The 26,207-nt window shown below is 42.7% G+C and overlaps 1 protein-coding gene across 3 annotated transcripts in view; it reads left to right on the plus strand.

Annotated features, from left to right (window-relative positions):
• LRRC8B (leucine rich repeat containing 8 VRAC subunit B) overlaps window positions 1-26,207 on the plus strand; it is a 52,308-nt gene that overhangs the window by 11,985 nt on the left and 14,116 nt on the right. The window contains exons 1-3 of one of the 3 annotated variants that reach the window (XM_030206108.1): window positions 20-64; window positions 276-411; window positions 18,071-20,223. In XM_030206108.1, the coding sequence (XP_030061968.1) occupies window positions 18,097-20,223 (2,127 nt within the window). In that variant the 5' untranslated portion in view covers window positions 20-64; window positions 276-411; window positions 18,071-18,096. Of the gene's footprint in view, window positions 1-19; window positions 69-275; window positions 412-18,070; window positions 20,224-26,207 lie in introns of those variants that run through there. The other 2 variants (XM_030206107.1, XM_030206109.1) reach the window with 2 other exon arrangements.

Here is a 26,207-nt window from a genome sequence, read left to right on the forward strand (position 1 = left end):
CGTCATGTGTTTGGCTCCTCGAAAGACTCGAGGCGGCTCTAGAAAACCTGAAAGTTTGCCGCCCGTAGGTAAAATAGTGCGGTTCCTGGAACACGGGAAGCTGAGAAGTCCGATATTTATTAATCAAGTTAAAAAATATGCTTTGGCAGAGAATACAGCTTCACAGTGTATCCGTTGATAAGCGATGCTTTTTGTCATACGTGTCTTAACAATGCAATATTGTTGGACAATTTTATGCTTGTTTTCTTAAGATATGTTTTTTTGTTTTTACAAAGATCTCAGCTGCGTTAAAACGATTATGCGTTCTCATCCAGAATGAAGGAACATGCGGAGATGGAGCCTCCGAAAAATTTTAAGAAATGTAGACCGCCTGATTGAAGTACTTGCTGTTCCTTCAACCTGTCCATTGCAGTAAGTATATTGTTACATGTATACAGGTGGTGTGCGCCTTGCTTTAATGCCCCGGGGTGTGCGTGCTGTCCGATGGCAAGGGTGGATGAATCTCAGCCAATAAGAAGCCAGCGCTTGGTACAGTTGTTTCCCCACTATGTAGTGACCTTGTACGAGAATAGGGAGTTCGGGGGGGGGGGGGGGAATTATCACCGTTTTTTAATTCAAACCTATTGTTGTTAAATTGACACATTACCACGAGAACCAGCAAGTTTTGCAAGCATTGCCTGTTTTCTAAATGATTTCTCTTCGTTATTTTTAATTTGGGGCTGTAATTGTGGAAACTGGGCTCCTAATGCCATATTTAAACTTATGAACAAATGTAGTTGTAAAGCTCCCCCCCCCCCCCTTCTTAATCTGATATGCTTCACGCATTCAAGAAAAGCTGCAGAAAATTACCTATTATGGGATGGAGCCGATTCATGTATCAGGTCTCTTTGATGGATTGTAAACAAATCTGCCAGCTGGAATGGGGGTTGGTAGTCTGTGCTGTAAAAAAAAATGGTAATTACATTTTCTCTTTCTGTAAATTCCTAAGAATTAGAGGCCTGGTCTGGGGAGCTCAAACATAAAATGTGGTAGCTGGCTATTAAGGACATGTAAAATGCAGGTTATTGCTTCAATTAGCAAAGTGTTTAATTGTTTTCCACTGCCCCACCCTCTTTGGTATTGTTAATTCTCTCACAAGCACGTATCTTGTGTCTCACCTGTCATTCACAATCTATGCAATAACACAGATATTTAAATTACATAAAGGGTACACAAAGGTCCTTTTGCTGAGCTGGGGTAGAAAGTGGCCTATGGTTAGTGCAGTGGACTTTGATCCTGAGGAACTGAGTTCGATTCCCACTGCAGCTCCTTGTGACTCTGGGCAAGTCACTAACCCTTCTTTGCCCCTGGTACTAAATAAGTACCTGAATATATGTAAACCACTTTGAATGTACTTGCAAAAACCTCAGAAAGGCTGTATATCAAGTCCCATTTCCCTTTCCCCTTATGTGGGGTTTTCCCTACATGCAAAGATCATTTTTACTGCAGCAGGAAGATGATCCATTTTCCCTATTAATAATGTTGTTATTAATGCACGGCCATTAAAAAATCAGGTGAGCACTTACCAACTGATCAGTGCAGAAATACCCACTCTCCGCCCCAGACACACCCCTCCTGTGCTACCACACACTGACCTCAAGCCTATTTTGTAGGTGGTAGGGGCTTATGCGCTAATCAGCACATGGCAATGTAGCTGCACTAATTGATCAACACAGAAATACCCACTCTTCACCCCAGACACACCCCCTACTACCAGGGGCGTATCTGCGTGGGGCCTCAGGGGCCTGGGCCCCCGCAGATTTTGCCCTGGACCCCCCTACCACCATCAACCCTCCCCCGCTGCCGTTCTTACTTTTGCTGGCGAGGGACCCCAACCCCCGCCAGCCGAGGTCTGCTTCCACCTGCCGCTGCCGTAAAAACTTCTTCTTCAGCCGGCGGGGGACCCCAAACCCCCCGCCAGCCGCCCAGCGGTGTTTAAAATTCATCTTCGGCCTTCGTGGCCGTGCTGCTGTGATAGGCGCTGTTGAAATCCACTTCGGAGTCTGACGTCCCCCGCCAGCAAAAGTAAGAACGGCAGCGGGGGAGGGTTGGCGGCGGGAGGGGGGTGAAGATAGTCATTGGTGGCGGTGGGGGCTCGGCGGCGGCGGGGGGGGGGGTAAAATGTGCCCCCTCCCTCTGGTTCTGGCCCCCCCTACCGCCGGAGTCCAGATACGCCCCTGCCAACTACTACTTAACACTTCTAAAGCGCTACTAGGGTTACGCAGCACTGTACAGTTTAACAAAGAAGGACAGTCCCTGCTCAAAGGAGCTTACAATCTAATGGACAAAATGTGCAGTAATCAAATAGGGGCAGTCTAGATTTCCTGAATAGCGGTATAATGGTTAGGTGCCGAAGATGACATTGAAGAGGTGGGCTTTAAGCAAGGATTTGAAGATGGGCAGGGAGGGGGCTTGGCGTATGGGTTCAGGAAGTTTATTCCAAGCATAGGGAGAGGTGAGGCAGAAAGGGCGGAGCCTGGAATTGGCGGTGGTGGAGAAGGGTACAGAGAGGAGGGATTTGTCCTGTGAGCGGAGGTTTCGGGTAGGAGTGTAAGGAGAGATAAAGGTAGAGAGGTAATGAGGGGCTGCAGATTGAGTGCATTTGTAGGTTAGTAGGAGAAGCTTGAACTGTATGCGGTACCTGATCGGACTTGAGGAGAGGGGTGATATGAGCATATCGGTCCAGGTGAAAGATAAGACGTGCAGCAGTCACATGCTAACACACACATCTCAAACTTTTCAGTTCTCTTAACACATTACAGTATCAGACAGAGGACTATCCAGATGGTCAGATGGAGCAGCTATCCCTGCATTGGCCAACCTTGCCTTTAAGCACCTCAGGATGGTTAAATTCAACAGCCATATCCCTTCTCAAGCACAACCAACCAATCAGCCAACCATCCCCTTCCCATAGCTAGCACGCTAGTTCAGTTTCCCCGCTCCCCTGTCTCACCTTGTTCCTGATACCATTCTGAGAACTGAATCCTTCTGGCACTGTATGTCTCTCAGTACTTTGAGTCTTGGAGTTTCCAAACTCCCAAGTTCTCACTCTTGAGACTCAGATTCAATTGTGAAGAGTGGCCTTATTGTTCATGTAGTGGATTTGTGAATCTAAGGACCCAAGTTCAAATCCTACTTTAGCTTTTGAGTGAAAGAGTAGCCTAATGGTTAGTGCAGTGGCCTGAGAACCAGGGGAACTATTAATTTAAAGAAAGACTAAAGAGAGGAAGCCATAGGACAGAGGGAAATTGCTAGGCTGCAGAGAAAGACAGTCTTTGGGGAGGGGAGATGAAGCTAGAAGGAAGGCAGAAGAAAAGTAGAGAAGGTAGTGTTGGGGGTAAATAGTGCTGGCTTGAGTCAGGTGAGCTACTGACTTAGGGCGAAAGGCTGTTTCCAGGTGCTTAGCACAATTAGCTTCCAGGTGCATAGCACCCTTCCCTTGGGTATTGAGCCCCCCAAATCCCCCCCCCCCCAACCCCATCATAATTTACCATCATTTACTTAACAATCGGAGCATTTTCTCCCTATACTGTATTGGTTAATTTTATTATGTCATTCATGTTCAATATTTGATACCTATTGTATGTTTTTCCCTTTGTTACTTGACTGTTCACTTTATCATCCATGTTATATATCTATTACCAATTGTATCTTTACTCTGAAATGGCATAAGTCATGACAGAAAATTGTAAGCCACATTGAGCCTGCAAATAGGTGGGAAAATGTGGGATATAAATGCAATAAATCAATAAATAAATAAAAATAATATATGTGTTCTCTCTATTGCTAATTTTCTGGAGAAAGCTGCTCTGATATTTTAGACATGTCATAGGATATGATCTATAGTGATGTTTTCTTAATATGTCTTTTATTATGTTTTATATTCCATCTTATGATTGATTTTTAAGATTATATTATTTTATCCAATCTATGTTTTATGATCCATTTTATGAATGTTTTCTCAACATCGTTTTTTGATTATTTAACTATTTTTTAAGGTGAATTATATGTTTATATATGTTTTGTTGTTTTAGACCCCTGAGGCAGACGTTATTTGACGCCGAAACATGGCTCGTGTCGGGTCATTTATCAATAAAATACTCTTGTTGTCTCAGTCTTGAAGGCCCAGTGTTGCTTTTTTTGTTTACCTGCTTGTATCATACCATGGACTGATACAAAGGCATTATAACATCTTCACTTTTGTTTTCCATTCCTTTCCTAATAATACCTAACATTCTATTTGCTTTCTTAGCCGCCGCAGCACACTGAGCAGAGAGTTTGAATGTATCATCAACAACGACGCCGAGCTCCCTTTCTTGGTCGGTAACTCCTAACGTGGAACCTTGCATTACGTTCCTCTTTCCCACATGCATCACTTTGCACTTGGTCACATTACATGTCATTTGCAATTTAGATGCCCAGTCTCCCAGTCTCATAAGGTCCTCTTGTAATTTTTCACAATCCTCTCGCGATTTAACAACTTCGAATAACTTTGTGTCATCAGAAAATTTAATTACCTCACTAGTTACTCCCATTTCTAGATCATTTATAAACATGTTAAAAAGCAGCTTCCCAGCACAGGCCCCTGGGGAACCCCACTATCTACCCTTCTCCATTGAGAATACTGACTATTTAACCCTGCTCTCTGTTTTCTATCCTTTAACCAGGTTTTAATCCACAATAGGACACTACCTCCTATCCCATGACTCCAATTTCTTCTGGAGTCTTTCATGAGGTACTTTGTCAAACGCCTTTTGAAAATCCAGATACACAATATCAACTGGCTTGCCTTTTTCCATGTTTGTTCACCCCTTCAAAGAAATGTAATAGATTGGTGAGGCAGGATTTCCCTTCACTAAATCCATGTTGGCTTTGTCTCATTAATTCATGCTTTTGAATATGCTCTGTAATTTTGTTTGTTTATAATAGTCTCTACCATTTTGCCCGGTACCGATGTCAGGCTCACCAGTCTATATTTCCCGGATCCTCTCTGACACCTTTTTAAAATATCAGCATTACATTGGCCACCCTCCAATCCTTGGGTACCATGCTCGAATTTAAAGATAAATTACATATTACTAACAATAGTTCCGCCAGTTCATTTTTCAATTCTATCAGTACTCTGGGATGAATACCATCCAGTCCAGGAGATTTGCTACTCTTCAATTTGTCAAATTGCCCCATTACATCCTCTAGGTTTATAGAGATTTCATTCAGTTTCTCCGACTCGTCAACTTTGAATACCATTTCTGGCACCGGTATCTCTCCCAAATCTTCCTCGGTGAAGACCGAAGCAAATAATTCATTTAATCTCTCCGCTATAGCTTTGTCTTCCCTGATCGCCCCTTTTACCCCTCGGTCATCTAGCGGTCCAACTGATTCTTTTGCCAGCTTTTTGCTTTTAATATACCTAAAAATAATTTTTACTATGTGTTTTTAAATCCAACACAATCTTTTGTTCAAAGTCCCTCTTTGCCTTCCTTATCAGTTCTTTGCATTTGACTTGACATTCCTTATGCTGTTTCTTACTGTTTTCAGTCGGTTCCTTCTTTCATTTTCTGAAGGATTTTCTTTTAGCTCTAATAGTTTTCTTCACCTCACTTTTCAACCATGTCGGCTGTCATTTGGTTTTCCTCCCTCGTTTAATACATGGAATATATTTGGCCTGTGCTTCCAGGATGGTATTTTTGAACAGCATCCACGCCTGATGTAAAGTTTTGACCCTCACAACTGCTCCTCTAAGTTTTTTTTTCCCACCGTTCTTCTTATTTTATCATAGTCTCCTTTTTGAAAGTTAAACGCTAACGTATTGGATTTCCTGTGTATACTTACTCCAAAGCTAATATCAAATCTGATCATATCATGATCACTGTTATCAAGATGACTCATCACCATTACCTCCCGCACCAGATCATGCGCTGTACTAAGGACTAGGTCTAGAATTTTTCCTTCTCTTGTCGGCTCCTGTACCAGCTGCTCCATAAAGCAGTCTTTGATTTTGTCAAAGAATTTTACTTCCCTTGCATGCCCCGATGTTACATTTACTCAGTTAATATCGGGGTAATTGAAATTGCCCATTATTATTGTGTTGCCCAGTTTGTTAGCCTCCCTAATTTCCAATAACATTTCTACATCTGTCTGTTCATCCTGGCCAGGCGGACGGTAGTACACTCCTATCACTATCCTTTTCCCCTTTACACATGGAATTTCAATACATAGAGATTCCAAGATGTGTTTTGTTTCCTGCAGAATTTTCAATCTTATTTGATTCAAGGCCCTCCTTTACATACAATGCCACCCCTCCACCAATTCGATGCACCCTATCATTACGATATAATTTGTACCCCAGTATGACAGTGTCCCACTGGTTATCCTCCTTCCACTAGGTCTCAGAGATGCCTATTATATCTAATTTTTAATTTAGTGCAATATATTCTAATTCTCCCATCATATTTCTTAGGCTTCTGGCATTCACATATAGACATTTCAAACTGTTTGTTGTTCCTATTTACATAGTGGAGGAGTGGCCTAGTGGTTAGGGTGGTGGACTTTGGTCCTGAGGAACTGAGTTCGATTCCCACTTCAGGCACAGGCAGCTCCTTGTGACTCTGGGCAAGTCACTTAACCCTCTATTGCCCCATGTAAGCCGCATTGAGCCTGCCATGAGTGGGAAAGCGCGGGGTACAAATGTAACAAAAATAAAAAATAAATAAATCATGCTCATACTTGACAGTATTAATTTGCAATCTTTTGTCTGCGTTTTATTTTTATTTAAGGACACTTGATCTACTATGGTTTCTTTTGCAACCTCACTATCAGGATACCCTATCTTCCCTGTTTTGGTGATACCTTTGAAAGATATCTTATTCCAAACCATGCGCTTTTGAGAAATTGTCGGCCTTCCCCCAGTCTCTATTTTAAAAGCTGCTCTATTTCCTTTTTAAATGCCGATGTCAGCAGCCTGGTCTCACCTTTTTAAGATGGAGCCCGTCCTTTCGGAATAGGCTCCCCCTTCCCCAGAATGTTGCCCAGTTCGTAACAAATCTAAAACCCTCCTCCCTGCACCATTGTCTCATCCACGCATTGAGACTCCGGAGCTCTGCCTGTCTCTTAGGCCCTGCGCGTGGAACAGGTAGCACTTTAGAAAATGCTACTCTAGAGGTTCTGATTTTGAGCTTTCTACCTAAGAGTCTAAATTTGGCTTCCAGAACCTCTCTCCCACATTTTCCTATGTCATTGGTACCCACATGTACCAAGACAGCCGGCTCCTCCCCACCACTATCTAAAATCCTATCTAGGTGACACGTGAGGTCTGCCACCTTCGCACCAGGACTGAACTAGGCCCTTCTGTGCCTTCTAGAGACTATCTGTTAATCTGTGGCAGAAACTTCAAGCTTTAAAACTATGGGGAAAAGGGTGTGGAGACTAGCTAATAAAGTTTGCTTATTTGTTTTTTATTTTATTTTATTTTAAAATTCTGTGTTTATCAATGTCCTACAGTTCCTCTTTTAAACCGTAATCTTTAAGCTGTGTCAGAAACTTCAAGTTTCAAAACTATGGGGAAGAAAATAAGATGATACCTTTTTTACTGGACATAACTTAATACATTTCTTGATTAGCTTTCGAAGGTTGCCCTTCTTCGTCAGATCGGAAATAAGCAAATGTGCTAGCTGACAGTGTATATAAGTGAAAACATTCAAGCATTACTATGACAGTCTGACAGGGTGGGAGGATGAGGGTGGGTCGGAGGTATGCATGGGGACATCAAAGCATATCATTGATATTCTAACAGGATGGGTGTGGGTAGGTGAGGGGTGGGGTGATCAACAGAGACATACAGCTTTATGGTTTATAATGGGCTAGGAACCCCAGGTCCTTGTTAAGTCCTTTCTGTTGGGTGTTAAAATATTCAATCATTCTGACTTCAAAGGTCTTACGTTCTTGTATGGTTTTAAAGTTACCTTTCAGTATTCTCACTGTGAAATCACTGGTACAGTGTCCTGGTTCTGTGAAGTGCTGTCCCACCGGGGTGGGGGCCCTAATGGCTGTATTGTTCATGTGATGTCTATGCAAATTGAATCTTGTCTTAAGCATCTGGCCTGTTTCTCCAATATAGCATCCTTCGTTACATTTTTTACACTGAATGATATATACCACATTGTAAAAAATGTAACGAAGGATGCTATATTGGAGAAACAGGCCAGATGCTTAAGACAAGATTCAATTTGCATAGACATAGCGTTTCTCCCCCCACCATGGTTGGTGAACTATTCCCTGCCACCTTGATAGAAGCTGACGCCACTTCCCTCAACAGGGTCTGCTGCCCCTTCGAGTTGTTGCTTTCCGCACTCGGAACTCCGACACCGTCGAGTTGTGGTCGTGGTGGGGTTGCTTGACCAAGCGGGCTGAGCGAAGTCTTACCCTCCAAGCCGGGACTCTTCCCTGTTGCAGCTAAGGATTCGCCCGTCGGATTGAACACCATATACGCAGCAATGGAAGGCTGACCAGAAGAGAGAGGTTGTAGCCTCGGGAGGGGAGGTCCCTTAGGTTTACCTTTTCTCTTCGGTATGCTTCAACAGGAAAAAGGTAAGTTTGTTAGTTCAAAGAGAGAGCGTTCCTCCCGTGCGTCCTACTTGATCGCCATCTTGGATCTTCACGCTTTTTTTTATTTTAAAATTCTAACTGTGTTTATCAATATCCTACAATTCCTCTTTTAAACCCTAATCTTTAAGTTACCAAGCTCAGAATAAAATAATGCCACTTACCCACAGAGATGTCCTCTTCTCTCAGAACTTCTCTGCGCAACTATATACATTTGCTATTAGCTCTCAGTCAGGTACCAGAATAGCTGATTTCTCCATTCCCACACTTTCCATCTAAGTCCAAGAATGGTGTTCTGTTTGCTGTTCAGCATCTGTCCCATGTGGATCACTGACCTTAGTTTTGACAGTCACTGTCAGTCTGGTCTTCTAACGTCTAGTCAGACCCTAGTCCTTATTCTGAAATCTGCTTCTTATGTACTGTCTTTGCTGCCAGTCTCCTAAAGCAGTGATTCCTAAACCTGTTCTGGGAGATGCTTAGCCAGTCTGGTATTCAGTGTATCCTCATTGAATATTCATATACTATATAAATCAAGCAACTGCGTTTCCAAATTTGCAACAGTTTATTCTTCTTATAAATTCCAATTATAATTTTATCATAACAAACAATGTGCTCCTTATCTGCATTCATTCATTCTCAAACCACATTCATACTTCTCACGAAAAGCTCTTTATTTCTATTCTAAACCGAAGGAGATCACATGATACTAGGATTTCTCCCTGTAAGCACGTTAGCGTTATCTGTAAAGAAATGCGCATAAATTCTAAAGCGCATAGTTGAAAAAGGAATATGGAATGGGTGGGTTGATGGCATTTCTAAAAACTATGTGCATTCTTATAGAATACACCCACCTGCACCTAATTTAGGTGTAGACATTTACACCACGTTTTGCTTGTAACTTTGTAAGTTTTAAGTGCTTTGAAAATACACCTCTTGGTTTAACTGCCTGCGACTAAATTTAGCCGCACAGACGGTCGCTAGGTGTATTCTATAAACCGCTCCTAAATTTAGACTTTTTTTTTCTAGTGCTGATTTTTTTTTAAGTGCGATATATAGAACACTAGTAAGAAAGGCCTGTTTCCGAAGAGCATGAAACGGGCGCTAGCAAAGTTTTCCTTTTCCTTCCTGTCATCTTAGTTGCAGCTTTCTACTCCCCCCCCCCCACCACCACCTTCCAGGCGCAAGTTGTTTGGGTCGTTCGGTCCGCCGTGACAGTTTTTTTTTTTTGCTGTTGGCGATTCTCCGCAGCTTGTGGCTTCCCTGCCCTGCCGTCGATGTCATCGCGTTGCGTGACTGCCTTCCCCGCCCCCCGAAGATGACGTTTTTGTTTTTTTTGTTGGTGATTCTCCAAGGCTTCTGCATTCCCCGCCCCACTGGTGACGTGATCGCGTTGTTTCCCCGCCCCACCGTCGATGTCACGCCAAACGTCATGACGTTGTGAAGCGAGGGCGGTGCACACATCATTGAGGGTGGGCAGGGGGACATCTTGTTTCCTGGAATGTGCTCAGCCCGCCTCGTGATGACGTTCAGAGGGGAGGGCGGGGCACAGGACGCTTCACACTTCCAGTTTGGAGCGGTTTGGAGGCTTCATTTAGAACGTTGGGGTCGCGAATTATGTCCGGAAGGGGCGTGGCTGAGGGCGGGTCTATGAGTGACAGTGAGTGGTGCATGAGTGAGAGTGAGTGAGCTGAGAGCCTAGCCTTCAGTGTTTCCCTCCCACAGAGTGAGCTTCAGAATGTTTCCAGGTGAGTATTATTATTATAGATAGCTCATAATATGTACAGCACTGCATATATGTAGTAGCGCTATAGAAATGATTAGTAGTAGTAGTAGAAATGTCCATCCGGACCCCTGCAGAAGCTGTCGGTTTTCTTTTAGAAGCTCTATGACTGCTGTACTCATATTTCAAGTTTTGTTAAGTCTTTTGAGGCGATGGAGTTGATATGCTGTATTAAACACTCTACACCCTATGCTGGTAGAGGCGCATAAAGCGCAGTTTGTTGCTATGTAAGGGATACTGTGAAAGGATTGTTAAGCTGCGGTAAGGCATAAGGCTGGCATTAAGGGGTGGCAACCAGGGCAATTGCCCTCTGCCCCTAAATCACAGAGGCCCCAAGCCTGGCTCAATCTGAAGGAGGCGTAATCTAAAGGTGGGCTTTGGGGTCCCCTCCCCAGTTTCTGCCCTAGGCTTCTACATTTTCAACATTGGTCCTGGTAAGGTAGTGCACTGCTGGTACAATAGGAGAGCCCAAACCTACAGAAAATTTCAGAACAAAATTGTGATATTAGTAGAGAACCACAGAAGTGCATCGTGCTGCAGTCTGCTTTTCCACTGACATCGTTTTATTATGCCAGATGATCAGAATTAAAATAAAAACCATGTGAGGAAGGGCAGCCATTTTGAAACCAGCCTACTGTGAGAAACCCTGCAGCAATGTAAACATTTGTAACTATTTGCACCAGAATAGAGCATTTACTGGCTTTTTAAACTCATAACACAGCTCCTTTATTCCCCCAGTCAGATTCAATCTTTTTCATAATGGTATTTTGACTTAATTGATCTGTTTTGTGATAGCTGCATTTTTGTATTTATTCTTATTCACTGTACTTCAAGCTGGTTGTTTTTCAGATGTCAGATTTTATTTTTAACTTTTTAAAAATAGTTTGTTTAGCAATCAGATTGGCTGAATGTTTCTTTGTTGTGTGTCATAAATCTTGAATGTTGTTAATAAAATTAAAATAGGGAGATAACGATGCTCATTTTTCAAAGCACATAGACTTACGAAGTTTCATAGAGGGGCATTTTCAAGATGATATGGAATTAAAAGTAAAAAAGCAAAAGCGGAAGTGAGATTCCTCAGTAAACCACATGAAACAGCGAAACCAGGGACAGGATTTTTCTATTGCAAACAGTGGATCATTTCATCTTAAATTTTGCTGTTCAGTGAATATAACCTATAACAACAGTGGAATTGCCTGTGTTGAACTGGTTACTGGTTTCCAGCCAAACAGAAATGATGAGTTTAAAGCAGAAATTAAACTGAAGCTGGTAGCAGTTCTTGGTGAACAGACATTTCTCTAACAGACTGCTGATCATCCCATGAAAAATTTTACATTGGGTTGACTGTCCACTGGATTGGTAGTCTTTTAGAGAGGAAGTCTGCTTGTCTGTTCTTTAGACTGAAGGGTTCTCACTCATTTGAAGTTGTTGCATCAGTTATTGAAGATCTTCAGTTTGTCATCAGATGAAAAATTGCTGGAACAACAGACAAGGATTTCAACTTTTTGCTTAATTTCATTGAAGACGTGAATAAACATGTGGATAAAGGTGAGCCAGTTGACGTGGAGGGGCATAATCGAAAGGGGCGCCCAGGTTTTCCTGAGGACGTCCTCACAGAACGACCCGGCGAAGGGGCGGGGAAACCCGTATTATCGAAACAAGATAGGCATCCATCTTTCGTTTCGATAATACGGCCGTGGATGCTGAAATCGCGAAATTTAGGTCGACCTTAGAAATGGTCGTCCTTAGAGATGGTCATCCCTGATTTTCGGCGATAATGGAAACCGAGGATTCCCATCTCAGAAATGACCAAATGCAAGCCATTTGGTCGTGGGAGGAGCCAGCATTCGTAGTGCACTGGTCCCCCTGACATGCCAGGACACCAACCGGGCACCCTAGGGGGCACTGCAGTGGACTTCAGAAAAAGCTCCCAGGTGCATAGGTCCCTTACCTTGTGTGCTGAGCCCCCCAACCCCCCCCCCCCAAAACCCACTCCCCACAACTGTACACCACTACCATAGCCCTAAGGGGTGAAGGGGGCACCTAGATGTGGGTACAGTGGGTTTCTGGTGGGTTTTGAAGGGCTCACATTTACCACCACAAATGTAACAGGTGGGGGGGGGGGGCATGGGCCTGGGTCCGCCTGCCTGAAGTGCACTGCACCCACTAAAACTGCTCCAGGGACCTGCTTACTGCTGTCATGGAGGCTGGCAAAAAATATTTAAAATGGTTTTTTTTAGGGTGGGAGGGGGTTGGTGATCACTGGGGGAATAAGGGGAGGTCATCCCCGATTCCCTCCGGTGGTCATCTGGTCAGTTCGGGCAACTGTTTTGAGGCTTGATAGTAAAAAAAAATGGCCCAAGTAAAGTTGCCCAAGTGCTCATCAGGGATGCCCTTCTTTTTTCCATTATGGGTCGAGGACACCCATGTGTTAGGCACGCCTCAGTCCCACCTTCGCTATGCTTCCGACACGCCCCCGTGAACTTTGGTTGTCCCCGCGATGGAAAGCAGTTGAGGACGCCCAAAATCGGCTTTCGATTATGCCGATTTGGGCGACCCTGGGAGAAGGATGCCCATCTCCCGATTTGTGTCGAAAGATGGGCACCCTTCTTTTTCGAAAATAAGCCTGATAGTGTATTTAGATTTTAAGAAAGCTTTTGACAAAGTTCCTCATGAGAGACTCCTGAGAAAATTAAAAAGTCATGGGATAGGAGACAATGTCCTTCTGTGGATTAGGAATTTGTTATTGGACAGAAAACAGAGGGTAGGGTTAAATGGCCATTTTTCTCAGTGGAGGAGAGTTGAATAGTGGAGTGCCACAGGGATCTGTACTGGGAGCGGTACTATTTAACATATTTATTTATAAATGATCTGGAAATTGGAATGACGAGTGAGGTAATTAAATTTGCAGATGACACAAAACTGTGCAAAGTTGCCATAGTATATGTGGACTGTGAAAAATTGCAGGAAATCCTTAGGAAACTGGAAGACTGGGCATCCAAAAAGCAGATTAAATTTAATGTGGACAAATGCAAAGTGATGCATATTGGGAAGAATAATCCAAATTATATTGATGCTAGGAGTCAGCACCCGAGAAAAAGATCTTGGTGTCATTATAGACAATACACTGAAACCTTTTTTGGTCAGGGTGCAGCGGCAGCCAAAAAAGCAAACAGGATGCTAGGAATTATTAGGTAAAAGGATGGAAAATAAGACCAAGAATACTATAATGCCCCTTTATCGCATCATGGTGCAACCTCACCTTGAGTATTGCATTCAATTCTTGTCACTGTATCTCAAGAAACATATAGCAGAATTAGAAAATGTTCAAAGACGTACAACCAAAATTATAAAGGGGATGGAAGGGTTAAAAGAGGTTAGGGCTCTTCAGTTTGGAAAAGAGATGGATGAGGGGAGATAAGATTGAGGTCTACAAAATCCCGAGTGGGTAAAAGTGGGTCAATTTTTCACGCTTTCAAAAAGTACAAGACCAGGGGACATTCTATGAAATTACATGGAAATACTTTATTTATTTATTTATTTATTTATTAGGATTTATTTACCGCCTTTTTGAAGGAATTCACTCAAGGCGGTGTACAGTAAGAATAGATCAAACACGAGCTATAGGTAATTACAGCAGTAAAAATACTCAAATAACAATACAAAGTATGGCATAGTATACTACTTACAGTGTCAACACAATACATAATAGAACATTTTAAATGATAGTGAAGGGTAAAGAAAAGATGTAATATATAAATAGGTAAGAGAGTAAGAAGAGTTATAAAGTAAGGTGACTGATTTAAAGAAAGTTGCACATGAGGTCAGAGAGATGGTCAAATATTATCTCAGCTAGGGTAGGAGTGGATAAACATGTCCTGCTGCAGTTTGTGCAGCCCTAGTCACACGTGTGTGTGAGTGAGGCTAACAAGTTAGTTATGTCTTCCATTAAAGGCCTGGTTGAAGAGCCGAGCTTCCACCTGCTTCCTGAAATAAAGATTCTCTTGTGTTAAGCGGAGCCTTTCAGGCAGTGCATTCCAGAGTGTGGGGACTATTCCGGAGAAGGCTCGCTTTCATGTATCACATTGTGTAATGTCTTTTAGAGAGGATCATCCTATTCTTCAGGTACTCAGGGCCATTTCCTTTGAGGGCCTTGAAGATCAGACATAGAGTTTTAAATTTAGCCCTGTATTATATTGGTAGCCAGTGAAGTTTTTACGAAAATGGTGTGATGTGGTCACGTCGCTTGCAACCTTCTATGAGTCTTGCTACTGCATTCTGAATCAACTGGAGCTGGTGCAGGCTCTTTGTAGTCAGAGCGTTGTATAGTGCATTGCAGTAATCCAGTCTTGATGTTATGACATGCACAACTGGGATAAGATTTACCTTCTCGATGTAAGGAGAGAGGCAGCGTAGCTGACATTGTCGGTGTCTTATTGTACACCACCTTGAGTAAATTCCTTCAAAAAAGTGGTAAATAAATCCTAATAAAAAGGAGGAAATATTGTTTCACTCAAAGAATAGTTAAGCTCTGGAACTCATTGCCGGAGGATGTGGTAACAGTGGTTAGTATATCTGGATTTAAAAAAGGTTTGGACAAGTTCCTTGAGGAAAAGTCCATAGTGTGATATTGAGATGGACATGGAGGAAGCCACTGCTTGCCCTGAGATTGGTAGCATGTAATGTTGCTATTATTTGGGTTTCTGTCAAGTACTTGTGACCTGGATTGGCTACTCTTGGAAGCAAGATACTGGGCTAGATGGAGCATTGGTCTGACCCAGTATGGTTATTCTTATGTTCCTGTGCTTTTTTGCCCACTACCAGTAAGGCTGAGGGCTTTGGAAGATGCACAAACATCTGCTTCATATCTACATATTGACATATTTACAGCAACTATGGGTATTGTAGAGGATGGAAAGGAATCAAACTAATTACAACTATGGGGTTACGTACATGAGGAGAGAAAGGAACTGTTATACACACGTCTGTACTCTCACAATAGCAGCCAGTCAGGTAGTAAGCAGCAGGTGTCCTTGGCCATAGCAGAGACGAGTTTACTCTGTGTTCAGCAGGCCAGAGGGCAGGGGTTTAGGCAGGCACCAGCCAGGGGCCACCTGCAGGGGAGGAAGAGCAGAAACTGTTACTGGAGGAACCCACCCGTTGTAGATTTTGCAGTTGGCCCTGTAGAGGGTAAGGGGCTCCTCCTCGGGGCCTACCGACATGAGGAGCAGGACAGGGATAAGGTTAAAACTTACAAGATGCTGGAATTCTGATGCTTGTGGGGATGAGTGAACGTTTTTGCAATTACAATATATAAATAAAATGGTCCCCTCAACCCTTGGAATGGGTGGGCACATGGACAAAGTTGAATGGGGTCTACCACACAAATGCAGATGTTCAAGGACTGGTGGTAAACCATAGGAGCCAGCCAAAAAGAGATATGAAGTGCAAGGCTGGAGAAAACCATATGTGGACCTTGTGAACCTCAGACCTGTAGAAAACACCCATTCCTAAGGCATCCTTCACCCCCACCCCCCGCTGGTCAGGCAGGCAGCCACAAATGGGTGTGTCCACGACATTCACAGCTGCACATATCCCCACAGTCCCATTGTGTCGGTTTTTCAACAATAAGTGACACTTAGATGGTGACGCTGGGTATGATGAGCTAAGGCCGGTGCTGGGCGGACTTGTATAGTCTGTTCCCGTATATGGCAATCTGGTTTAGGATGGATGGTAAAGGATTTTTATGGCAACTTCAGTAGCTGGCACCCGAGTACATTGCTGGGCAGACTTTTAAGGTCTGTGTCCCACACATGACAAGACAGATTTGGATAGGCTGGAGTGGGCTTCGACTGCAACTCCAGTAGCTGGAACATAAGGATATGGCCAGTTGGACTTCTACGGTCTGTGCACCTAGTAGTCCAAAATCTGTTTACCTGGTGGCACACTTCTATAGATCAATGTCTTAGTAGAATTAATTCCTTTTGGTGAAAGCCCTCTATATGCTCACAAAAAAAATGAAATTGATGGTGTTGATGGGTCCCTTGGTACCTCCTAAATTCTTGTTGGAAGGAGGTGGCCTTTCTAAATTGTCCCCGCCCTCTTCATCATTTAAGGGTTTACCAGCCAACTTCCACAGACATTCTTCTCTGCTAAATGTAATTGAAAGTGGGAGTGAAAGGTTATTTTCACTTGCCCCCAGTTCCTCTTTTAGCCAAGTTTTATTTTAAAAGCTTCTCTGGAAGCAAGAAATTTGCCTTCCTTCTGCACTGGCATATATGTCTTCACTGATTGCACCCCTGGATGCCTACTCCCCTCTGCTCATGCCTCACTGCTGGCTGTTCCTCCGCCATCACAGATTTGGCTAGATACCACTCATTCTGCAGCTTTTGGCTATCTTGGCCTCCAACTTTGGAACTCTCTGCCGGCTCACATCTGTATAGAAGTTCTTATAAGACATTCAAGATGCACCTCAAAACCTGGCTTTTCCAAAGATCCTTTCGATGACAATCTCTCCCTACTCCTAATTTCTACTTTCTTTTCATTTGTTTTATGTTGTAAACTGCCTAGTGGCACTTTTTGTGTGGTGTATCAAGTGTCCCCCTCAATAAATAAAATATGTTTTGTCCTCGGGACTCAGGAAAAGTTGTCCCTTCTTAAGACCATCCCTCAGTTCAAGTGTAGACTACATCTTTTTGGCTGTAGTATTCCTTTTCATGGGTGGGCAGATAAGAGACATAACTTTATGAAGCCACTTCTCTACTCCTCTCCCTCCCTCCCTACTCTGTGCATCCACCCTGCACTTGGACTTCAACCACCCAACCCCAACTTATTTCTCCATGGAATCTTTCTTCAGCTATTGAAGTAAAATCAGTTTTCCTTTCTCTTCTTAATTATGTTTTCCTTAATCTTACTTTACAAGCCATTGTTCGGAAGTATACAAACATACGTAGACACATTCCTTGTGGATTAATATTACTACTACTACTATTAAACATTTCTATAGCGCTACTAGACTTACGCAGCGCTGTACAAATTAACATGAAAAGACAGTCCCTGCTCAACAGAGCTTACAATCTAAATTGGACAGACGAACAGACAGCTAGGGGTGGGGAAATTGCAGTGGTAGGGGTGATAAGTGAGGGTGTTGAGTAAGAGAGTCATGGTTAGGAGTGGAAAGCAGTAGCAAAGAGGTGGGCTTTAAGCCTAGACTTGAAGACAGCCAGAGACTGAGCCTGACGTACTGGCTCAGGGAGTCTATTCCAGGCACAGGGAGCAGCGAGATTATGGATATGTGGATTAATATTAACCATGCCAACACTTTATGGCCTCAAATTTCATCATATTTAAGCCAGTTTAGCAACCTTGAAAAAGAGTACATCCAAATCAGTCATTCACAAACGAGCATGAGCAGCTTTGTTTCCTCCAGTGGTTGTGACAACGGTTCTCCAAAAAATCTATTCTTAATTACGCAAACATTTTGTACAGAAGCAGCCTTTGATTCCATTTCCCCTCAGAAATATGGCACATGATCAGAAATTGCATGCACATCAAATAAGTGTTAAGCCATTACTATACATTTTTTAAGCGTTATAAAGGTTGTTTTGCTTATTATTATTATTATTATTATTATTATTATTTTAATTTCAGGTTCCACAGTTCTGCAAGTGAAAGCCATGATTACGGTAAATGAAGTTAAAGATTTGGTGGATTCACAGACTTCTTATAATATACTAAAACCATGGTGGGATGTCTTCCGGTACTATATCACTTTGTTGATGCTGATGATTGCGCTCCTGGCGGGTGCTTTCCAGCTTACTCAGAGCAGACTATTATGTCTTCCTTGCAAGCTAATAGAAAGCAATAAATGTATAACGCCGCTGGATCTGGGTAAAACCAACCACAGTATACCATCTAACTCAACTGAAAAAATAATTCATGCTACTGGAATTCAAAATGACCTTGATCGTCAACAGTATTCTTATATTGATGCAGTATGCTATGAAAAACAACTTCACTGGTTTGCAAAATTTTTTCCCTACTTAGTGCTTCTGCATACTTTAATTTTTGCAGTTTGTAGTAATTTTTGGCTTCACTATCCCAGCACAAGCTCAAAGCTAGAGCACTTTGTAGCCATTCTTTATAAATGCTTTGATTCTCCGTGGACTACAAGGGCACTCTCAGAAACTGTGACTGAACAGACTGTGAAAACACTGCCCTGTAGGAGATCCAAACTATTGACCATGTCATCCAGATCAACTGAAAATGGAGATATTGACTGGCAGTTACTGCAGCCTGCAGTGGAATCAACAGAAATAGACAACAGTAGTTCAAATATTTTGGACAAGAAAGAAGATGAGCAAGCAAAAGCTTTGTTTGAAAAAGTGAAGAGATTCAGAATGCATGTTGAGGAAAATGACATCATATACAGATTGTATATGAAACAAATTGTTGTGAAAGTAATTGTATTGCTAATAATTATTGCTTATGTCTCTTACTTTTTAACACACATAAACTTTCAAACAGAGTGTTTTGTTAATATTCAAGCCTTCACAGGATACAACAGATACCAGTGTGTTTATTCCCTGGCAGCAATTTTTCAAGTGCTGGCTTCTGTTTATGTTGTTTTATTGATATTTTATGGATTCACTTGTTTCTATAGCTTATGGTGGATGCTGAGCAGTTCTCTGAAGCAGTATTCTTTTGAGACAGTCCGAGAAAAAAGTAATTACAGCGATATTCCTGACGTCAAGAATGATTTTGCATTCATCCTTCATTTAGCAGATCAGTATGATCCTCTTTACTCGAAACGATTCTCAATATTCCTTTCAGAAGTGAGTGAAAATAAGCTAAAACAAATGACGCTCAACGATGAATGGACTGTAGAAAGGCTGAAAAATAAACTGACAAGAAATTCCTGCAACAAGGTAGAGCTCTCACTGTCTGTGTTAAGTGGACTTCCAGACAACATCTTTGAGCTAAGTGAAATAGAAGTTCTAAGTCTAGAGCTTATTCCGGAGGCAAAACTGACCCCAGGAGTTGCCCAACTAGTGAACCTCAAGGAGCTCTGCATTTACCATTCGTCATTAATTATGGATCTACAGGCGCTGAGCTTCCTAGCAGAAAACCTGCAGGTACTTCGTTTAAAATATTCTGCAGCTGAGCAGATTCCCTGTTGGATTTTTCATTTAAAAAATCTGAAGGAGTTGCATTTATCAGGATGTTGCTTGCTAGATAAAGACGGATCTCTGTACATTCAGGGCCTTCAGGAGCTAAAAAATCTCAGGGCGCTTTATTTAAAAAGTCGCCTTCCACGGATCCCTCAAGTAGTCACTGACAAGTTGCCTTCATTACAGAAGTTGTCCATCAACAATGAAGGGAACAGACTGATGATACTAGTCTGTTTGAAAAAGATGGTGAACCTCCAAAGTCTGGAACTGATCAACTGTGATTTGGAGCGCATTCCCCACTCTCTTTTCTGCTTATGGGAGCTACAAGAAATAAACTTCAAAGGGAATAACCTGAAAACTGTTGAGGAGATAATTAGCTTTCAGCACCTGAAGAAACTCACTTGCTTAAAGTTGTGGTACAACACTATTGTCTATATTCCACTACAGATTGGCGTGTTATGTAGCCTAGAACAACTCTATTTAAACTACAATAGTATTGAAACTGTGCCAGTGCAGCTCTTCTTATGCACAAAATTGCGCTACTTGGACCTCAGCTGTAACAATCTGACCTTTATCCCTAACGAGATCCAGTATTTGAAAAATCTGCAGTACTTTGCTGTGACAAAAAACAATGTAAGTAATAATTCTTTAGTTTGTATTTTTACTTTAATGATGTAAGGTTATGATGTCATGGCTTAGAGTCCTTTTAAATAGTATGATAGTACATCTACAAACTGGCACTGCGAAGTAGGCGCACCACAATGGTAGACGCTTAGCTAACAGATTCAGTACATGTCTAAAGCCATTTGTAGAATACTAGTATAAAGGCACATGGGCATACCAAAACTAAGGCATGCCCACTTTTGGCAGGTCAACACTTAAATAAGTTACTAAGTGCTACATGCAGTTCGCACAACTGATAGCATTCTATAAGTTGTGTGCGTTGCTTGGTGACATGCCCATGACCTGCCCAAGTGTACGCCCCACTTGCATTTATTCACTAATGGATATTGATGCATACTTTATAGATTATCTCCTAGCACTTAACATGCATTAATGCCAATGACACACATAGGTTATAGAATACTAGAACTTATCTGCCAAATTCTATATATGGCGCCTAGAGTTATGTGCATTAAATTGGGCGTACACTTAATGCTCAAAACTTAATTGAACAACAAGCCAAGCCAGTGCTGATAATTGGTGATAACCAATTATCAGCACTAATTGGCCCTAATTAGGATTTACATGCATATCATATTCTATAATCTGCATGTAAATCCTAAAATGCGTAACAGTTTGGGGGCATGGGTAGGGGCGTTCTGGAGGCATTTCTAAACTTTATGCACGTGCATGTAGAATCACACCTAACTGTAGGCACCTACAACTAGGCCTGCTCATAGCAGGTCTAATTGCAGACACCTACAGTTAGGCACAGTTATGCAGTAAGTGCAATTCTATAAAGGATACATACCCGTTATAGAATCGCGCTAAGCTCGTTAAATTTTCGGCACCAATTTTTTTTGTAGGCGCTGCGTATGGAATTTGGCCCCATATGCATATTTGGCACCTAACATTAGGCATCAGGTTATGGAATTGTCTTTTATAGATCTAGATCTATCTGTATCTATACAGAGTGGTTTAACACTATCTCAAGGGGTATACCTAGCTACATCATGTATTATCTGCCTTGCAGTTAACAGGTGGTAGCAGGGGCAGACTGGCAGTGGTATGGGCACCTGGGCATTAAAGGTCATGGCCCCTAACTACCTATCAAAATGATTAAACTAGATGAAAGCTAGCGGAGAATGGGCCCCCTACTGCTCCGGGCCCTCAGGTGCTGCCCTGTTGTCCCAATGGTCAGTCTGCCCCTGGGTGGTAGCAAACTTTACTCTGCACTAACTGCATGGTAGCTCTCCTAGAAAAAGTTAGAACATAAGAGTAGCCATACTGGGTCAGACCAATGGTCCATCTAGCCGAGTATCGTGTTTCCAAACAGTGACCAAGCCAGGTCACAAGTACCTGGCAGAAACCCAGTTAGCAGCAACATTCCATGCTACCAATCCTGGGGCAAGCAGTTGCTTCCCCATATCTGTCTCAATAGCAGACTATGGACTTTTCCTCCAGGAATTTGTCCAAACCTTTTTAAAATCCAGATACACTAACCGCTGTTATCACATCCTCCAGCAATGAGTTCCAGAGCTTAACTATTATTTGAGTGAAAAAATATTTCCTCCTATTTGTTTTAAAAGTATTTCCATGTAACCTCCTCGAGTGTTCCCTAGTCTTTGTACTTCTGGAATTAAAAAGAAATCGATTTACTTCTACTCGTTCTACACCACTCAGGATTTTTGTAGACCTCAATCACATCTCTCCTCATCCATCTCTTTTCCAAGCTGAAGAGCTCCAACATCTTTAGCCTTTCCTCATATGAGAGGAGTTCCATCCTCTTTATCATCTTGGTCGCTCTTCTTTGAACCTTTTCTAATTCCGCTATATCTTTTTGAGATATGGCGACCACAACTGAACGAAATACCATGGAGTGATACAAAGGCATTATAGTATTTTCAGTCTTATTCACCATCCCTTTCCTAATAATTCCTAGTATCCTGTTTGCTTTTTTTTGCCACCGCCGCATACTGAGCAGATGATTGTGGCGTATTATCTACAGTGACGCCCAGATCTTTTTCCTGATTGCTGACTCCTGAGGTGGACCCTAGTCAGGTAACTATGATTCAGATTATTCTTTCCAATGCGGATCACCTTGCATTACATTAAATTTCATCTGCAATTTGGATTTCCCGTCTTCCAATTTCCTAAGGTCTTCCTGCAATTTTTCACAATCCACATGTGTTTTAACAACCTTGAATAGTTTTGTATCATTTGCAAATTTAATCACCTCGCTCGTTCCGATTTCCATATCGTTTATAAATATGTTAAATAGCACCAATCCCAACACAGTTCCCTGCAGCACTCCACTGTTCACCCTTGTCCATTGAGAGAAATAACCATTTAAACCTACCGTATGTTTTCAGTCCAATAACCAATTCCTAATCCACACCAGAACCTTGCCTCCTGTCCCTTGACTCTTTAATATTCTTAGGAGTCTCTGATGAGGAACTTTGTGAAAAGCTTTCCAAAAATCTAGATACACTACATCAACTGTCTCACCTGTATCCACATGTTTATTCACGCCTTCAAAGAAATGAAGCAAATTTGTGAGGCAAGACTTCCCTTGGCTGAACCCATGCTGACTGACTCTGTCCCATCAAACCATGTTTGACTATGTGTTCCTTAATTTTATTCTTTATAATAATTTCCAGATTTTGCCCAGCACCAATGTCAGGCTTACTGGTCTGTAATTTCCTGGATCACCCCTAGAACCCTTTTTAAAAATCGGCATCACATTGGCCACCCTCCAGTTTTCAGATACTAGGGATGATTTTAACAACAGGTTTCATATTACTAATGGAAGAACAAAAGACCCTTGCATAGGTCAAGCAAGCAGGCAGCACTCAGTGAAGGTGACACAACAGATGATGTCAACTCAAAACGTCCTAAGGACTCAGTGCATCTGTTGCTACTTTTATCAGGGAGCGCTCCAGTCTTGATACCTGTCTTGATACCTAGGTGGTTAGTTTTCAGACATCATAGAGTGCAGAGGAGTTTACACTTCTATACTACATGGACTCCTGACGCAGGCCTTTTTGGCCGAAACACGATTCATGTTGAGTCCATTTACAGTTTTTTTAAAATAAAACTCCTGATGTGAACTGAGTCCTTTGGATGTTTTGTATTGACATCTTCTGTTGTGTCACCTTCGCTGTGTACTGCCTACATATTAATAACAGCAGATCAGCAGTTTCATGCTTGAGTTCTTTGACTACCCTTGGATGTGTGTCATCTGGTCCAGGTGATTTACTACTCTTTAATTTGTTAATTTGGCTCAGTACATCTTCCAGGTTCACCAAGATTTCTTTCAGTTCCTCCGCATCATTACCCTTGAAAACCATTTCCGGTATAAGCAGATCTCTTACATCATCTTCAGTTAAGATGGAAGCAAAGAATTCATTCAGTTTCTCTGCAATGGCCTTGTCCTACCTGAGCGCCCCTCTTGCTCCTTCATGATCTAATGGTCCCACGGGGCACCCCCCAACACTTAATGCTGAGGTTCTGCAGTTACTCTGAGGGGCCAATGCACAAAGCTTACCATGCTAGGAATATCTGATTTTTGACTGGTTCTAACCAGTTTAGTGTGCACGTTATTTAGCGAGTCATGCTGGTATCTTAGCTGAATCACAAACTCGCTGTGAGTGTCATCCGCTTCCTTTTCCGAAGTCCAGAACTTTAGTCTGTATGTCTCAGGGGTAATGGCATAACAGTTCAACAAAGCTTTGCACACCTCCTCAAACTGGGAGCTTGTCTCCATGGACAGTCCTTGGAATGCCTCAAGTGCTGTACCAGTGAGCTTTCCTCCCAGATATCGCACCCAGTCTTTCTGAGGAATCTCATTGAGGCGGCAATTTTTTTCAATGACAGATACCCATCTATGTCTCCTCTAGGATCATCAAACTGCAAAAACAAATTGGGCCCAATCCGGGCTCTGGATCTTGCCTCGGGCCTTGGCGCAGGGGTTGGATTAGAGCTTTGGATATGAGCCATTTCCATCTCCAGCTTTATTTTCTGCGGCTGGAATTCATGCTCCTCATGCCGCTGTTTCTCTTCCCATTCCTCTCACCACTCGCTGCAACTGGTCTAGAGGCTATCGCTCTTCCTGTTCTTCTTGCCGCTGTCACTCTTCCCGTTCCTCTCATCCCAGCTGCAATTCATTCTCTTCACGACGCAGCTGGTCTAGCTGTTGTCCCTCTAGCTTGTAGACCTGCTGGATTGCAGCTGGTGTGGCATCTGGCTCTGCCAACTCACGGGCCTTTGCACACGAGGGGTACGCTCTCTCCATAGGAGAACTCTGCGCAGGCTGGTCCTGCATCTTCTCCCCGCTGAGGTCATCTGGTTGCTGTTGTGATAGGACAGGCAAATCCAGTGTCTGAGGGCTGCTGCCAGTTGCCATCAGCATGCTACTAATTTCCTAACACTATCAAAAAAACTCTGAACAGGAAGGGACCCTATTACTGCTGCACTTGGTCACTGTGCTCTGTGTCTGGAGGTTACCGATAAAACAAACTCTGAACCACTCAGTGAATGGTGGACCCTTACTCCACACACTGAGCCTGACAATCCCACTATGCTGCCACCAAAAAAGAAGGACAAAGGTCTGTCATGAAATACCCAGCCACCCACCTGGGGTTACTACTACTACTACTACTACTACTTAGCATTTCTATAGCGCTGCCAGGTTACCCCGCAGCCACTTAGAGAGTCTATCCCCAGCACAGCTCAGGTCTGCCTGCACGTGCCGCTCGTGCTATACACTAGCACCCTCCTCCCATCGACTAGGTCACAATCACCTCTGAGTGAGTCTTCCACTGTCAAATTATTCCCAGTGATTTCTAGGTTACTGGAGCCACACTCCCAGTGGTCCCACAGTTCCCAGAAAGCACTCACAGACCCAACATACAAACCACCAGGATTTTTTATCAGTCCAGACAGGCAGAACAAACAAAACAATTGTGTTTATTAACTTGGAACAGTGGACAAAAATATGCAATTGGGCAAACAATAACAGGTAACTGAAATATGGACCAATTATAACACTAACTAAACATCTATATACTGTCTAAACAGTACCTGGTAACATAAAGTGGGAAAGTGTGGGATATAAATACCGACATAAATAAATAAATAATTCACCAAGCCTCAGCAAAGAGATCTGCCTCTCTTTCTTCCTGGCTAAGACTGAAGCAACAGCCAGAATCTGCTGGGTAATTTTCAAAACTTCAGACCAGTCAGAGCCCAGAACAGTCAAGTTTCAAATAAAAACTGGTTACATCACTACAGACACTTCTGTGTGCCAAATAAAGAAAGAAAAGTCAGTCCTATGTAATAGCTTTAAGCATAAACATTCACCATCTGCTGGCCAAACATGAGAAATACACTTCAAAACATAATGCAGGAAAATATCCAGTATATTTTACACGCTTAAAACACACTGTTTCTTCACACCCTGCTGTTATGAAAGGAACATCAGGGCTAGGCTCTGCCCCTTGCCAGTCCTGATTGGTTTCTGGGTCTGGGACAGCCCCTATGTAGGCAGTGATGTTAAAGCCGCCTCCCTGATTGGTTAAGCCAACAGTAGACTCCTCCTGACTGGTCTTCCCACTGATGTTATTCTCATGCCCAAATAAGGACACCTCCTCCAGCATCATCAGGATGGACCCAAACTTCTTGTTGGGTTCCTGCTGAGTTGTGTGGGCGGGATTCCCTTCCCCTCCTGCTCCAATTGCAGCCCTGAGGTGGTATGAAGGGAAAGAGGGAAGAAACCTCAGTACACTGCTTTCGTACAGGGAATAGCTTCCAAGGTTGAGCAGGTAGGGGGGGGTTGTGACTTGTTTTTTTTTTTTGAAAATTCCTCTCCCTTCACAAAAGTTTTTTGTGTGTGTACCATGGAGCCATCCAAGTTGTTTAGGGTATGTGCATAGAAGCCATACTTACCGATTGAC

This window comes from Microcaecilia unicolor, chromosome 6 (genome assembly GCF_901765095.1).
Source record: "Microcaecilia unicolor chromosome 6, aMicUni1.1, whole genome shotgun sequence".
Classification (NCBI taxonomy): domain Eukaryota; kingdom Metazoa; phylum Chordata; class Amphibia; order Gymnophiona; family Siphonopidae; genus Microcaecilia; species Microcaecilia unicolor.